The 16,697-nt window shown below is 44.8% G+C and overlaps 1 protein-coding gene across 15 annotated transcripts in view; it reads left to right on the top strand.

Moving 5' to 3' along the window:
* Window positions 1-16,697, top strand: part of TRRAP (transformation/transcription domain associated protein) — a 122,444-nt gene that overhangs the window by 62,642 nt on the left and 43,105 nt on the right. For all 15 annotated transcript variants that reach the window (XM_074313443.2, XM_019756062.3, XM_074313449.2 and 12 more), the window contains 13 exons: window positions 25-153; window positions 2,920-3,186; window positions 4,489-4,695; window positions 5,498-5,656; window positions 5,757-5,888; window positions 7,225-7,335; window positions 8,476-8,622; window positions 10,389-10,602; window positions 11,330-11,455; window positions 13,501-13,647; window positions 14,831-15,030; window positions 15,652-15,773; window positions 16,101-16,314. In XM_074313443.2, the coding sequence (XP_074169544.1) occupies window positions 25-153; window positions 2,920-3,186; window positions 4,489-4,695; window positions 5,498-5,656; window positions 5,757-5,888; window positions 7,225-7,335; window positions 8,476-8,622; window positions 10,389-10,602; window positions 11,330-11,455; window positions 13,501-13,647; window positions 14,831-15,030; window positions 15,652-15,773; window positions 16,101-16,314 (2,175 nt within the window). The remainder of the gene's footprint in view (window positions 1-24; window positions 154-2,919; window positions 3,187-4,488; window positions 4,696-5,497; window positions 5,657-5,756; window positions 5,889-7,224; window positions 7,336-8,475; window positions 8,623-10,388; window positions 10,603-11,329; window positions 11,456-13,500; window positions 13,648-14,830; window positions 15,031-15,651; window positions 15,774-16,100; window positions 16,315-16,697) is intronic.

Here is a 16,697-nt window from a genome sequence, read left to right on the forward strand (position 1 = left end):
TCATTCTAATTTTTTTTTCGGTAGGTTCTGCAGCATATCTTGAATCCTGCTTTCTTATACAGCTTTGAGAAGGGGGAAGGAGAGCAGCTCTTAGGACCTCCCAATCCAGAAGGCGATAACCCAGAAAGCATCACCAGTGTGTTTATAACGAAGGTGACTAACAATGCATTGGTGTGAGAAGTAATGTGGGAGATGAGGAGTGTGTGAGTGTGTGTGTGTGTGTGTGTGTGTGTGTGTATGTATGTGTGATGGGTTCATTGAAATAAGAGCATTATACAGCAGTCTTCCCTTATCCTGGGAGGATACGTTCCAAGACCCTAAGTGGGTGGCTGAAACCGTGAACATTATTGATCTCTATATATCGTATGTTTTTTCCTGTACATACATACCTATGATAAAGTTTGACTTATAAATTAGGCACAGGAAGAAATTAGCAATAATAGAATAGTTACAACAATATACTGTAATAAAAGTTATGTGAATGTGGGCTCTCTCCAGTATTTTTTATATTTTTTAGTCCAAACCTATTCCTGAATCTGTAACCATCTCCTACTTTGTAGTAAAATGGCTTGGTGTCACTCATTTCAGAGAATCCCTTGCTTTTTGGTGCAACACGTTGCCATCAATCGGAGGAACACGTTTTCTGTTCATGTCTCCACCTGCAGGTTTAGTGCCTTTTCCATCTTAGCTAAGCACTTAGGGTGCACTGTGGCCATAGCTTTGCAGGTCAAGATGCGACAGCAAACTAGCTCGAATTTCTTTGTCTTCAGAATTTCACAGATATAAGATTTGTTCTTACTGTAGACCTTAGCAATCTAAGCATATAACTTTTTTCTTAGTAAGTCCAGAACTTACACTTTTTCACTAAAAGGAAGCACTTTCTGACTTGTCTTTGGCATATGTGAATTGCCAGCATCACCACTCTTGGGCTTTGGAGCCATTATAAGTAAAATAATGGTGAACACAAGCGCTGCAATACTGTGACAGCCGATCTGATAACTCAGGCGGCTAAGGGACTGATGGGCGGGGAGCATCTACAGTGTGAGACGTAGAGCAAAGGGGTGATTCATGTCCTGGGTGGGATGGAGCGGATGGCGAGATTTCATCATGCTACTCAAAATGGTGCGCAATTTAAATTTTATGAATTATTTCTGGAATTTTCCATTTAATATTATTGGACCATGGTGGACTATGGGCACCTGAAACCATGGAGAGTGAAACCACAAATGGGGTGGGGGAAGGACACTACTGTATTACAATTCTCAGTGATTTTTTTTTTTTAATTTTATTGGGTAACAGTGGTTTTTTCCAGGATCCATCAGCTCCAAGTCAAGTTGTTGTCCTTCAATCTAGTTGTGGAGGGCGCAGCTCAGCTCCAAGTCCAGTTGCTGTTTTCAATCTAGTTGAAGGGCACGCAGCCCACCATCCCATGTGGCAATTGAACCGGCAACCTTGTTAAGAACATGAGATCTAACCAACTGAGCCATCCAGCTGCCCTTTGTGAATTTTTTAAAGCAGCCTCACTTTGGAATGAATTAAGGTTTCCACATTAAAGCTCCTGTTGCTGGTCAGGAGAGTTTTGATGTTCTGTTTTCGTCTTTAGCTTTACGAAGGAATGGACTGAAAGCCAGGGAGACTTTTAGACGATACAGTTGCCACCGTGACCCTTTTTTGCCAAGTTAGTGAAACATCTTTGTAGCAGCATGATGTCTGAAATTAGCTTAGGGTTTAAGGTCTCTGCGTCTTTACAGTAGCGTTTCCATTATGCACTAAAGAAGTTTTTTTTGAATTAAGTTTGTTTCTTTGAGAAATGCTTATCCTGTGACTCTCACAATGCCTCGGCTGCCTCCTGCAGGTTAGGCTGTTGAACTCCGTTTGCAGGAGTTCCGTTTGCCTTCAGATTGTTAGATTGCGTGTTCTGTATATGGGCCATTTGTTGGAGTGCTGTGAGCTGTTGGCGGTCCACGCCTGCAGCGTACTACATACACGTTAACGCTCTTTGGAAGGACATAGTTTTCTCACCTCTTTTGTCACTTGTTCTATCCTGAGGGTCCAGGCAGAGGGGACTGTGGTTCCCATTGGCAAGTTACTGGTCCTAATGTGGTCTTTGTCCCTTCCTGAAGTTCTGACCCCACTGTCCCAAGGGAACAGAGCTGAGTCCAAGGAGTTATTCATTATCCCCATACTAACTTGGCACAAGTGAGGAGTTGGCATTTTGAATGTTGGATGAGGATAAATGGCGCCGGGCAGTCTGGAGCCCCAGTCAGAGGCCACAGGGAAGCAGCAAATCCAGGAGCGAGAGGACACAGAGGGCTAAATGGCCCTGATGAAAACACAGCTGTGATGCAAGATTTCGGTCTTTCAGATCATTCTGGTAGACAGAAAGTAGTTAGGATACTTAGTTGAATTGAATGATGTAGTCAGTGTATTTGATTCAGTAGAGACATGTAGGATATTCTTCAAAGTGTACATTTTTTCTTATATGCACGAAACATAAAAAAATCTGTCAGATACTTGGTTACACAGAAAAGCATAACAATTTTGTAAAAATAGAGATTTTGCTTCCAGGTAACATATTCTGATCATAATACTGAAAAGTAAGGACTAGATAATAGTTGACCAGGAAAAAAAAATCTCAACTACTTGGAAATTAAGACACTCAGTCCTGAAAAACGTTGTATCAAAGAGGAAGTCCTCCTTCCCACCTCAAGCTACTTTCCCCACTGCATTTTGACTATAAGCCGCCTTTATTTGCAGTGTTGAAATAAATTCAGTGAGTTTCTAATCGGTCTGTGTGCAAGGAAAACTGACGTGCCATGATTGGTCCCCTCCTGCAGAACGTGTGCAGGCGCGTGTGTAAGGTTTGCCCGCACATGACCCTTAGTGGGTAACAGCGCTCCCGTCTGCTCGTGCCCGCAGGTGCTGGACCCCGAGAAGCAGGCAGACATGCTGGACGCCCTGCGCATCCACCTGCTGCAGTACGCCACGCTGCTGGTGGAGCACGCGCCCCACCACATCCATGACAACAACAAGAACCGCAACAGCAAGCTGCGTCGCCTCATGACCTTCGCGTGGCCCTGCCTGCTCTCCAAGGCCTGCGTGGACCCAGCTTGCAAATACAGCGGCCACCTACTGCTGGCACACATTATCGCCAAATTCGCAATCCATAAGAAAATTGTACTTCAGGTACCTGGCCTGGCTCCCTCCTGTCCGCCTGACATTCCCTTATTTTTCCACACACGTCCACGTTACTCCCGTACAATTACGACCTCCTTTTCTGTCGTCTCTTCCCGATGCCATTCAGAAATGCTGTGTCTGCCATTTCAGGAGTGCTGGGAGGCCTCCCATGCCCATTCATCCCCCTCCCCCCTGCCCCGTACTGTTCTCTCCTTCCTCTGCAGCCTTGATTTGGAAACAAAATGTCTCCTTTGTCCACCTGGTACTCCTCTACCCATGGCATTCTGGCTTCTGAGTCTCCATTCCATTGAAAATGTTTGGTCAGGGGCCCCAGCCCACTCCTTAGCCGTATACAGTGGGTACTTTTGAACCATTGTCTTATAAGCCCTCTGTCATGTGATGGTCCCTGAGTCCCTCGGTGGTTTAAGCTTTGACGGCAGGGTTTGAGTTTTGTTTCTTCCACTCACGAGTTCTGTGACCCTGAGGGTTGGTTACTGTCTTTGTGTGAGAATTCAATGTAATAATACACTTGAGTGCTCTGTCTGTCTGCCCCATTAAGCATATGGTAAGTAACCGCTCTGGTCCTATTCTGTGAGGTCACTGTGTTTCCTTCTTGTGAATTTCTGTGGTATTAAACCCCAGGCCCCAAAAAGCCCGTAGCCTCTCAGACATCACCTCCCACAGGCACTTGAGATATAAATACAGTCTCTGTGATTGGCAATGCCCCCTCTCCCCCAGTCATGTCAGCCAGAGACCGAGGACCATCTATGATGCCCTCTTGTTCTCCCCAGTATCCAGGCATGGGCAAGTCCTGCTGATTTCCAAAACCCTTCCTGTTCCTCCACCCTCAGTACCAGTCGGGTGGCCTTTGTGTTCCCATGAACGAACTGCCATCATGGCTTCACCACTCACTTGAACTATTGCAAGGTTGCCTCTGATCATGGCCTCTTTCACTGCATTTTCCATACTGTGGCAGGAGTGCAATTATCTGTATACCTCAACTAACTTCCCACAAGTTATGCTAGATGTAGCTCTCTGCAAAGAGCTGGGTCTCATTCGTCTTGGTGTATTCCACCTGAGCCCAGCACAGGCACATAATAGGTGCTCAATAAATATTAAAATGAATCTATTCATTGATCAAAACCTAATGAAAGAGAAAGCAACTATGTTGTTTCCCAGTAAGAGAGCCCTGAGGAATTTCATAAAAATTGTTTTGTAAAAGTATCATGCTTTGGTTCAAAGTTATCATTTTTATCTTATTTTTTAAAGACTTCATTCTCATCTTAGAGAAGGATTTCTCTTCTATTTCAGGTTTTTCACAGTCTTCTCAAGGCCCATGCAATGGAAGCTCGAGCGATTGTCAGACAAGCGATGGCCATTTTGACACCGGCAGTGCCAGCCAGAATGGAGGATGGGCACCAGATGCTGACCCACTGGACAAGGAAGATCATTGTGGAGGAGGGGCACACGGTCCCCCAGCTGGTTCATATTTTGCATTTGATAGTGCAGCATTTTAAGGTTTGTCAAAAGGACTGTAGACAGATGTGTAATGCATTTTCAGTCATTTGCTTTGAAGTTTTGCCTATTTTTCATTTTCTGCGCTAGTAGGTGGTTATTCATCTTTCAGTAAAGGTTTTTCTGGTCCATTGATTAATATGTGTGAGTATGGCTTTGTCAATGTGGAAATTGTACTTCAGAGGATGTGTCAGGTATATGCTGCTTTCTGTCAAGGCTGCAGTTTTCTTGTAAGTACTCAGTTAACAGTGAATAAAGATGAGTTGTTACTTTGGGAAGAGTCACCATTAACTCTGGATTTTGGTAACTTGGCTTAAAAAGTTGTTCTTGTTGCTGGTACCCTCTCCATAGCCAAATTGCCTACTTTGTTGGATTTATTCATGTGTAAATATCTCTTACAGATTTGGGGTAGAGGAGAAGGGAACCCCAATGGTATTGAGTTGAAAGCTTTTATAGCTGGCTCTTTTGGGAATTTGCTTCTTGGCATGGCTAGACTATTAAGACATCAAGCCTGAAGTTTGATTCATGTGACTAGACTTGCCTACCTGAGGAGAATTCAGTGGTTCAGCCTTTTTTATGATACGACTAAAAGGCTAACATACACTATTGTATTGGGACTGAGCCAGGACGAGGAAAGTGATAAACACACATGTACATAAGGTAATGAGAATTCGCTCCCTGAAGTTATGGTTCAGAATTCTCGAGCAGGAGGTTGGCTCACCTGAGTCTGTGGGGGCCGAGGTGGTTGTGTGCGTGTGCTGGGGTCACAGCCCAGCGTCCCGCGTGACATGCCCCATGCCCACAGGTGTATTACCCGGTGCGGCACCACCTGGTGCAGCACATGGTCAGCGCCATGCAGAGGTTGGGCTTCACACCCAGCGTCACCATCGAGCAGAGAAGGCTGGCTGTGGACCTGTCGGAAGTTGTCATCAAGTGGGAGCTGCAGAGGATCAAGGAGCAGCAGGTAGAGCAGCCAGCCCTCTCGTGGCCTCCCCGACTATTCCTCACGCTTCTCCGCAGAAATCAGTGGCATCAAATGTGTGTGTGTGTTTGTGTCTTTTAAGCCGGATTCAGATATGGACCCAAATTCAAGTGGAGAAGGAGTCAACTCTGTCTCTTCCATTAAAAGAGGCCTGTCGGTGGATTCCGCCCAGGAAGTGAAGCGCTTTAGGACGGCCACGGGAGCCATCAGTGCGGTAAGATCACGTGCACACACTGTGTGCTTCCTTTTACAGCCTCTATGCGTCCTTGTGGGGGTTTGTTCACTTACTCAGCAAATTTCAAATGTGGGCTGAGTCCCAGCACCATGCCAGAGACACAGCTGGGAGAGGCTGCGGCGTAACAGAAACCCAATGACATGTTACTCGAGGTGTTTCCCAAGTTACAGACACATTTTTCTTTGCACCACTTAATACCATTAGAGTTCTGACGATAATGGTTAATTACTTGCAGGAACTCTCAAGAGCAACTCTTTGGGGCAAGAAACACGATTGAGAACACACGCCCATATTGTATTCAGTTTTTTAAAACAGTGTGTCTCGTTTAGTCTGGAGGGCAGCCACCAAGAGAGGGAGCTCTGGGGGTGCTCACTCTCCTCCCCCCACTGAGGTGACGGCCCTGTAACTGTAAAGGTTAACTCGCCTCCTGCCCCCTTTATTCCCCAGAGTACGAGACCCCTGCCTGCACCGTCTGCTCCTATTAGGAGCCTGGGACCATCTGCTGTCTGTCCACTTCTCTCCACACATTCAGTCGAGAGCAAGTTCTCTCAGCCCAGCCCAGCCACGAATACCCACCCTCTCCCCTCATCTCTGCCCCCACCATCGTGGTACAAGCAGATGCCCGATCCCTCTCACCCGGATTACTCAACTGCCTCCCAGTTCCTCTCACTCCTTCCACCTTTATCCCTCTTCAGTATGCTTTTCACAAAGGAGAGAATCTGAAATCTTTTCAGAATTTAAGTTGGGGGAAGCTGGGTGCAGGGTACATGGGATCACTGTCCTGTCTTTGTAAGGTTTGGTGAGTATTATACTAATTTCAAAATAGAAACAATCTATTAAATCAGACTGTATTCACCTCAGCAGGTGGGGGGGCCTTGACTCTGCCCTCCGAGGCCTACGTGACCTGGCCGTCTGATGGCCTTCGTGCCCCTGCATCTTGCTCATGATACTCCAGCCACACACACCGTTCCCCACTTGAGCAACGCCCCAGTCCTGGGCTCGTTTAGAACCGGCCCATGGGCTCCTTTTCCTCTTCCTGGTGCAGTGTCCTCTCCTCTTGTGGCTGCTTCTCAGCCTGAGTGAGAGCCACCTTGGCGTCACTCTCGCACTTTGAGGACGACGCTGCCTTCAGTCTCGAGCACATGACCCATTACTTTTCATGGCTTCTTTGTTTACTAGTTGTCTCGTGGACACCCTGCCTGCCTCTAGTGTCCCCAAGTGCCCAGAATGACATCTGTCCCCTGGTGGTGGGCTGCACGAGTCAGTGCCATACACTGCAGTGAAGTGTTGAGGAGGCTCTTCCTGCCTTTTCCAGGTGTTTGGGAGGAGCCAGTCGCTGCCTGGAGCGGACTCGCTGCTTGCCAAGCCCATCGATAAGCAGCACACGGACACCGTGGTGAACTTCCTCATCCGAGTGGCGTGTCAGGTGCGGGTTCCCAGTGTCTTATGCCAGGGACCCTTCAGAACAAAGACTGCGTTGTCAGCTCCACAATGTTTCCTGGGACAATTTCATCCAAAAAGAAATAGCCAAACCAAGATCTGACAGCTAGTTCTGTCACTTTCATACCGAATTCCATTGATTTTTTTCTTTTTTTAATTTATTGGGGTGACAATTGTTAGTAAAATTACATAGATTTCAGGTGTACAATTCTGTATTACATCATCTATAAATCCCATTGTGTGTTCACCACCCAGAGTCAGTTCTCCTTCCATCACCATATATTTGAGAAGTCCATTGATTTTTATGACATGTTAATATTTCTGAAATCTGCCTTGTCTTATAATTGATAGGATTTTTAAAAAACATTTTTTCTTTCAGTGGTGATAAGATCATGATGTATCTTGTAATTAAGGGAATCTTGGTGTTGGTAAAACATGGTAGTTCTGTGATGTCGGTAAAACACGTTCTGTGATATTGGGCAAATTATTTAACTTCCAAGTTTTCTATCTCTAAAGGTTTTGGGATGGTCCAACACAACATTGAGTAATTTAGATGCTTTTATAACTTGTATTTATTTATCATTCATATTCATATATGTTTTCATGGAGTTATTGGGAATCCATTTTTATTCTTTTCATTTTTATATTTCAAAAAAACATTGTAAATGAAATTTCCCTAAGTATTTTTTTTAAATTTGGCAACCTTAAGTTTTTCTCATTATTAAACAGTAGTGTGTCTTGCAATACTGTTGAGGCTCTCCAAGTTGAAAAGAGTTTAGTAAAACTATTCAACCAGCACTTTCTTGCCTGCTGCAGTGTGCTGGGCACAGCCTCGGCCCTCCGGAGGGGAAGAGCGTGGGCCCTGCTCTCTGGGGAGCCTGTTGACACTCATCTCAATCACACAAATGGTAGCAAATCACCACTGACCCCCTGCATGGGAGCAGAGGGTCGCATGGGAGAGGGTCCCTGAAACAGACGGCTGAGTTGACTCAGGTGGGAGTGGAGGTGGTCGTGAGGTGGAGAGCTGGGATGCAAGGGCATGGACCATAGGCAGAAGCAGTGTCACAAGAGTGACTATAAACACGTCTGCAGAGAACTGTGGGCTTGAATTTGAGTGAATTTCCAGGTTAACGACAACACCAACACTGCTGGCTCCCCTGGGGAGGTGCTGTCTCGCCGGTGTGTGACCCTCCTGAAGACGGCGCTGCGACCGGACATGTGGTCCAAGTCCGAGCTCAAACTGCAGTGGTTCGACAAGCTGCTGATGAGCGTGGTAGGTGTGCTGGGCTGTTGCTGCCGCCGGGGCTCGGGGCTGGCCTGCCAACACCCGAACCTCCGATTTGTTCCTCTGGCCAGTTGTGGCCCCTTCCACTTTCTCTTCTGGCCACTGTTGACCTTAAAAATAAAACAGCCAGTTATTTTACCAGCAAAATGGGTTTATTTGGGAATGGCAGAGGAATTGTAACCAATAGCAGAAACCATAGGCAAGTCCAGCAAGCAAAGGAGAGGAACGTTCCTTTCTAGAGAAAAAGGAGGAAGTTGGGAGGGGGTGTTTTAAACAAAAGTCCGTTGGAGAAATGGAGGAAAACCGGAGTTCAGGGTGGTAAAGGTGTCTCGTTGGCTGAGCTGATGGGCAAAGAACGAGGTCTTCCTTTCTCAGTAGTGGGGGTGGTTTTCCTGTTGAGATCTGTGATTGACAGTTCTTCCTGTTGGGGTCTAAATTGCCAGTAGTGGTAGAACCTGAGGGCCCCCCTTCTGGCTTTCCGACTCCATTTTAAATGAGGTTTCCTTTTATTAATTTTCATACTGATAATGAGGGCATTTCACTTGCAGAAAATGGCTTTAAAGCCTCAGCTTTCACTCCCACCCAGCCCCAAGTACAGTTAGTTTTGAAAACATAATAGTCCTCTTGCCTTTTGAAGTCTCATTTCTTAAACTGACCTAGCCGGTTTGAAATAAACATTTTTAGTTGATTTATGCAGCAACCTTTAAAATAGACTTGAATTTTTAAAGCATATGGACATAAAATTTGTTATTGAGCACTGTATAGTCAGGTAACAAAGAAATAGCCCCAAATGCTGATTATTTGGTGGAGTTTTGGTTTGTTTTGTTTCTATAAAAACCTCGATCCTGTAATTTGCTGGGGGTTGCAAACCTGTTGTAAGCACTTGTTATTTGGCATTGCAAAGACCAACGTATTGCTGAAGTTTTTTGAAAGGTTAGAAAGGTTACCTGTGCTATGAAAACAGTAGGATCACAGCCCCCTAAGCTCATGCTTTGGTTGCAGCTTGGTGTATAACTTCTGGGTTGCCTGCAGGTTTCTTTCTTTTTTATCTCTTTGAGGGGTTGGAATCCTTTACTATCACATACGGTCACAGTTTAATCAAGCTCAGCCACATGTGGACAGCCTCTGCCAGTAAATAGGCTTAACATTTTCATAACGTAATGTGCTATGCTCCGTGACTTTCTACCTTTTTCCCATAGTGAGAGGTTTTACCTCACAACCCAGCGCGTACACACAGTACCCTGGCTAGTCATGCGTGTGTATACACCACTAACAAAAGTTGCATGAGGCAGTACTTATCTGTACTATAAACCATGCACTCCATTTTCTATTTTATTATTGTTTTTTTAAGTTCTGGCCCATCTATTAGGTTGATTTCATCATGATACAGTTTAAAAGATACTTCCTTTTGGAAGAATATTTGGATTTTAACTAAAAAGATGGAAGGAGACAAGCAAAATTAATTGCAGTAATTGCCTTTTTAGACTATATTTTAATGATTTTCAAAATTTTAACATTGAATATTTTCATGAGCTTTCAAAAAAGGTTTGACTAAATACTATTTAAAGCAAACTTATTAAACATGAAATCCTATCGCAGTCACATATGTATGATGTGCTCATTATTTAGAGTTTTTTACTTCATTTCTAAATATTTAATAGCACATAGTCTTAAATTGTGCTTGACTTAGGTTTCTAGAATTCACCGTACTAGAGTTGATTTCATCTGTGTGTGACCTGTGTTCTCCATCCTAGGAGCAGCCGAATCAAGTTAACTATGGAAATATTTGCACAGGCTTGGAAGTGCTGAGTTTCCTGCTAACTGTTCTCCAGTCTCCAGCCATCCTCAGTAGCTTCAAACCCCTGCAGCGTGGAATCGCTGCCTGTATGACATGTGGAAACACCAAAGTGTTGCGAGCAGTCCATAGCCTTCTCTCACGCCTGATGAGTATTTTCCCAACAGAGCCGAGTATGTGACCTTTTCATGCCTTTCTTTCCGAGTGGATGGGCGGGCACAAAGCTTGTTATTTGACAGTGCTCATCCTCCAGTTACTCTATGGAGTGTTTCATTACCACACTTTGCTTTGTACATTAACTCTTTCTTTTTAAAAAAAACTGACATAAAAACTTAAGGACAGCAGGCATTGCAGTGTATTTTTTGTTTGCTTTGGAAATGCAGTTCTTCATCAGCTGAACATTACTGTTACCTTAATGTATTGAAGGGAAGTTAGGCTAAAGTATTTTGTGAAATGTTAAACAGTTGACAAAATTAAATTTTGGCATACTGTAAATAATGTTAAGTGTATTTAGAGTGTGTTCAGGTGAGGCTTGGTGAGATGAAAGGTTGTCAGCTGGCTCCGTAAAATAGGAAGCAGCCCAGAGGTGAGCCCAGCACGTTCTGCAGTGGAGACAGGTGCCCAGCCAGTTGCCGCAGATCCCAAAGTACCATGTTACCCCAAAAATAAGACCGAACTGGAAAATAAGCCCTAGCAGGATTTTTTCAGGATGACATCCCCTGAACATAAGCCCTAATGGGTCTTTTGGAGCAAAAATTAATATAAGACCTGGTCTTATTTTCGGGGAAGCTTGGTAACTAAAGCTCAGCCCTTACTGTGAGGAAAGTTAACGTCCCAGGGCCTGGCAGGCCTGAGGACCCAAAGTTTTTCTTCTGAGCCCAAGTTTTTCTTCTGTTTCAGGCACTTCAAGTGTGGCCTCGAAGTACGAAGAGCTGGAGTGCCTGTACGCGGCCGTCGGGAAGGTCATCTATGAGGGACTCACCAACTACGAGAAGGCCACCAACGCGAATCCTTCCCAGCTGTTCGGTGAGTGTGTGTCCGACTCGTTTTGCCCAGCAGTGCTTCCGTTGGGCGGCCATCTATCTGTGCTCCCTGCATGAGCTTTCCTTAGAAGGGAAAGGCTCAACATGTGGGGACGAGCTTCGAGCTGATGTGTTGTTGAGGGTGTCTGTGCAGCCCGGTGCACGCAAGGCCACGGTCTCCTGTGGCCTTTGAGGTGAACGACCCCAGTCCGCCCCACGCGACTGCTTCCCAGTTCCTCCTGCCTCAACCTCAGGTGCAGGACTTGGTCAGAGGAACTGCCCCATAGATCTGCTAGCCCAGTTTTACACCAGGCACTGAGCTGCTGCCAAACAGTGCAGGCATGTAGACGCACTGCCTGTCACGATGTGAGCACCTTAGCAAGCCACTCACAAGCCAGCCACTCATCCCCATCTGCTTGGGGAGGCTCTGGCTGCCCCAGGTGAAATGAAAATTGGTGTCTCAGCTAATCAGGGCAGCCGGGTGACTTTGCCTCCCGATACCCGGAAGTCAAATGTATAGATTCTGTTTCTTGTCTCACTCACATCTGTCAGTAGAATTAGACACTGGATTAACAACCCTAAAAGTTTTTTCTCCCTTATTACATATTAATTGCATAAAACTTTGAAAATAAAAAAAGGAAAGCTAGAAGTTGCCAGTAAGCCTCTCTATTAGTAATACTCCACATTTTGGAGTGCTTGTCTCCTTTCTATACATATATGTATAAGTATATATACACAAAGCCCTTCTTATGCTGACTCTTGTGTCTGCATTTGCACACTAAATACATTATTTTTAAATGAATTTCTTGCTCTCCAAACTCTTCCTACTTGTTACCTGAAATTCAGAAGCCAGATAAATGTATAGGTTGCTGCAAAAGTAATTGCGGTTTAAAAGGTTAAAAACAGTTGCAAAAACCGCAGTTACTTTTGCACCAACCTAATAGTTAAAATGGTCTCCCTTGCTCTCCACACTTGGTGTCTGTATTCTGGAACCAGATAGATGTGGACAGTGAGGAATGCTTTGTGACGTTTTTTAAGTGGGGTCGTACAGTAGGTACTACTCTGCAGCCTGGCTGCTGTTGCAGTGCAGGGTGAACATCTCGTTGGTTCTCTGGAGGGCTCTGTTTAAGAAGAGCTGACCACCATCCCCCCGTTCTCCCGTTTTGTGGGGGTGATTGCAGGTGAGGGACAGTGTTGGGGCCAGTCGGCCTGTGGAGTTGGCCACACTGCTGTCCTCCGTATGCGAGGTCCATGGCCCGTTCCTGGCAGCTGCTCCGTAGAAGCGAGCGTGGCCGCCAGGAACAGCCAGAACACGTCCCGTATTCATTGTTGTCATCATCAAGTGTCATGTGTTACCTGTAGAATCAGATTGGTCATCTGTTTTCTGTGCCGCTGAGAATCAGCCTTTTAACAAAGCAGTCCTGAAATTGTCCAGATCTGGGATGATTGCACATGTAAATGACAAATACCCTTTTAGTGTTGTATGACGTGAGCCATGAATATAGATTTAAAATTTAATGTGTAGGTCAAGGTCAGGATGTTTATAAAATTGCCAGTTATGAAAGAAAAAGTTTTTTTCACATACTCAGTGTTCATGTTCTGATGTTAGTTTTGCTGATTTTTACTGATCTTATGCAGTTTTTCAGAATGAGGTACAAATGAGTTCTAACTAAAACATTTGTCATGCCCAGATAGTTTACATAGCAAAAGAAATCCCCCCCCCCCCCCGCCCAAACATCATGGGACAAAAGAGACTTGACTTAGAGTGGTTTCCCATAACCTAAAAATAAAATCCAGAACTGGAGGTAAGAATGTTGTTTCTACTGAAGCACAAAAATGACTTCCGTGCTTGAGGACGTTGATCATGAATAAAGAATTGAGTGAACGTATAATGCTTCCAAATGTAGTATATGTCACCCAAAAGCATATAATGTTGACATTTGGGGTTAATCTTTTGTTGGAAACAGCCATTTTTGTGTAGCACATTTTTGTCAGTTGCTCAATTTTAAAAACTTTTCTAAAAAACATCTGGCGATGTCTATTTTTCAGGGACCCTGATGATCCTGAAGTCTGCCTGCAGCAACAACCCAAGCTACATAGACAGGCTGATCTCGGTCTTCATGCGCTCCCTGCAAAAGATGGTCCGAGAGCACCTCAGCCTGCAGGCAGCATCCGGCAGCACGGAGGCTACCGCAGGTGACACACCTGACTTGGTCCTCAGGTTTTCTCCTCAGACTTTGTTTAAAGCCCAATGGTGCCGGCTCTGTGACTAGATTAGATTCTAAATTGCGCACTAGAGCCTGTTCTTTTTTTTCTTTTTTCTTTTTTTTAAGATTTTATTGGGGAAGGGGAACAGGACTTTATTGGGGAACAGTGTTTATTTCCAGGACTTTATTGGGGAACAGTGTGTTTTTCGCAGGACCCATCAGCTCCAAATCAAGTTGTTGTCTTTTCAGTCTTGTGGAGGGTGCAGCTCAGCTCCAAGTCCAGTGGCCGTTTTCAGTCTAGTTGCAGGGGGTGCAGCCCTCCGTCCCATGCAGGGGTTGAACCAGCAACCTTGTTGAGAGCCCGCGCGCTCCAACCAACTGAGCCACCCGGCCGCCCCTCTGGAAGCTCAGCAGCAGGTCGTTGTCTTCACTCTAGTTGTGGAGGGTGCAGCTCACTGGCCTATGTGGGAATTGAACCGGCAGCCCTGTTGCTCAGAGCTTGCGCTGTAACCAACTGAGCCATCCGGCTGCCCCAGAGAATCTGTTGTTTATATGTAGTTCATTATCATTTGCTCTTAACAAAGTTTCTGAGCTTTTCGTTTAAAACCAGAATGAGGCTCCTTTTTAAAATGAATTGCTTTTAAAATTTGTGAATGGAAGAGTGAAGAAATTTAAATGGTTGGACATTTATGTGGAACATTCACCACTACATGAGAATTACCTAATAATTTTGATATAAAACAGAGATTGTTTCATCAGAGCTGTTACGTCAGATGGAGAATTAAGTCTCAGGTTTCAGATGTGAGGAGTGGGCTCCAGGAATCTGGGTGACATGTTGTGTGTGGGGGAAGCTGTGCTTGGCACTGCTGCTCGGTGCCCGTTGGTACACAGTGCCATGACTGTGACGTTAGGACTTGGCTGTACCCTGGAGTTGCCTACACTGGTCCCATCAGCTCCATCATCCCCTTCCCTGTGGGGAGCCTCCTACAAGGCCACCCTTGCAAGGTGGTGGAATAGCAAGAAAGTGATGATGCACTTCAGGTCACAGAGCTCTGGGTGCTGCAGAAAATATTTGGGGGAAAAATGGGCAGAATCAACATGCCATGTAGTGCCAGGTGGTTACCTGGTGACGTACGTATGTAGGAATTGTTGGGGTGTGTTCTCTTGAGCAGGAACTAGTGAGCTGGTGATGCTGAGTCTGGAGCTGGTGAAAACGCGGCTGGCTGTGATGAGCATGGAGATGAGGAAGAACTTCATTCAGGCCATCCTGACCTCCCTCATTGAAAAGTCCCCCGATGCCAAAATCCTCCGGGCTGTGGTTAAAATTGTGGAAGAATGGGTTAAAAATAATTCCCCAATGGCAGCCAATCAGGTGAGTGGGGAAGAGGAGCTGTGGTCTGGCCAGGTGGCCTTTCATTGCGAAAGAAAATTCAGGCGTCGCTTTCTCAACTCTTCCTTCTGAAAGTTCTCAGTCAAGCAAAACTTTTTTTTCTCCCGTATTTGCACTCCCAGTATCATTTTTTTTTTAAGTTGGATCTTTTCACTGTGCTGAACAGATTTTAAATAGAAACTTGAGATAATTGGCTACTCATCTTAATGTGGTTTTACTTCTGTTAAAATGTTAAATGAACCTTGCTTGTTAGTCTTCTATGGTGGGGAAGGTAAGCCAAAAAAAACTAATAACGAGGGACAATTATTTAATAAGATACTTGCACACTTCTGCTTTGCTTTATAATTTAGTTGCTTTCTCTCCAAAGTGAGCTGTAGCCCCTGGGAAAATTCTGTTGGAATCTGTCTTAATTTTAATCATCCAAAGATAACCAGGGCCATCTTTAATTTTTTGTTGTTGTTGTTGTTGTGAAGTTATCTTATTTTACTTGACAAAATTGTAAGAGCTTAGAAAGTAGTAGAGCAGATGGCTGAAATACTTTTGAACATGTCATTTCTCAAATAGAAGTAATTGACCTTTTCTTTTAAAAAAACATTCATGCAGACACCTACACTCCGGGAGAAGTCCATTTTGCTTGTGAAAATGATGACCTACATAGAGAAGCGTTTTCCAGAAGACCTTGAATTAAATGCCCAGTTCTTAGACCTTGTTAATTATGTCTACAGGTAATTACAGCAATTAATCAAATATTTCGTATGTCAGTCCATAATGTGTTCTCTGACCAACTAGCATCACATGACTTTTTAATCTTTTTGTCATACCTAAGTTTCATATATTTACTTAAATACTAAATCACGTAACATTTTGCCATCATTAATGAATCTTTTGCACAAATACCGCATCAGCCTACGATGGTTTATAACATACTCTTGGTTTTCAGAAAGGCGTTTTGGGAAGTTGGTATCCACTTGGTTTTTGTTGGTTTGCTTACGGCTTGAGGAGTCCACTGCTAGCATAGCTCTTCCATCTCCGTGTTCCTCCTTCCATTGCAGGGATGAGACACTGTCTGGCAGTGAGCTGACTGCGAAACTCGAGCCTGCCTTTCTCTCGGGGCTGCGTTGTGCCCAGCCGCTCATCAGGGCCAAGTTCTTTGAGGTTTTTGACAACTCTATGAAACGTCGGGTCTACGAACGCCTGCTTTATGTGACCTGCTCCCAGAATTGGGAAGCCATGGGGAACCACTTCTGGATTAAGCAGTGCATTGAGGTAAGACGGGCTCAGCTCACTGTCTGCAGCTGGGGCACTGATGCTGGGCGGCGTCCACACATGCCACGATGAGTTAGGTATCGCTACCCTAAAACCGCTTCTAATCTCTAGTAGGAATCAAAAAAGACTTAAAGCCATGTTTCCATCTAAAGCTTCTTTTGGGTGATTTTAAGCCCTTTAATTGGAAAGTTGAATAATATTCCTTAGTTTGTAGCTAAGATTCATTTTTCCTCAAATATGGAAATTGTAAGTTCTGTCTACATGCCCTGAAAGGTTTGGTGTGCTGTAACTATCAGCTCTCATCTGTCTTACAGCAGAAGGTAGAGTAGTCAGCCAGGCCAGCCTGACATTGCCGTGGGCTCTCATCCCTCAGTGTGAGAATG

The sequence above is a fragment of the Rhinolophus sinicus genome, chromosome 5 (assembly GCF_057876585.1).
Source record: "Rhinolophus sinicus isolate RSI-liver-muscle chromosome 5, RSI-T2T, whole genome shotgun sequence".
NCBI classification, from domain to species: domain Eukaryota; kingdom Metazoa; phylum Chordata; class Mammalia; order Chiroptera; family Rhinolophidae; genus Rhinolophus; species Rhinolophus sinicus.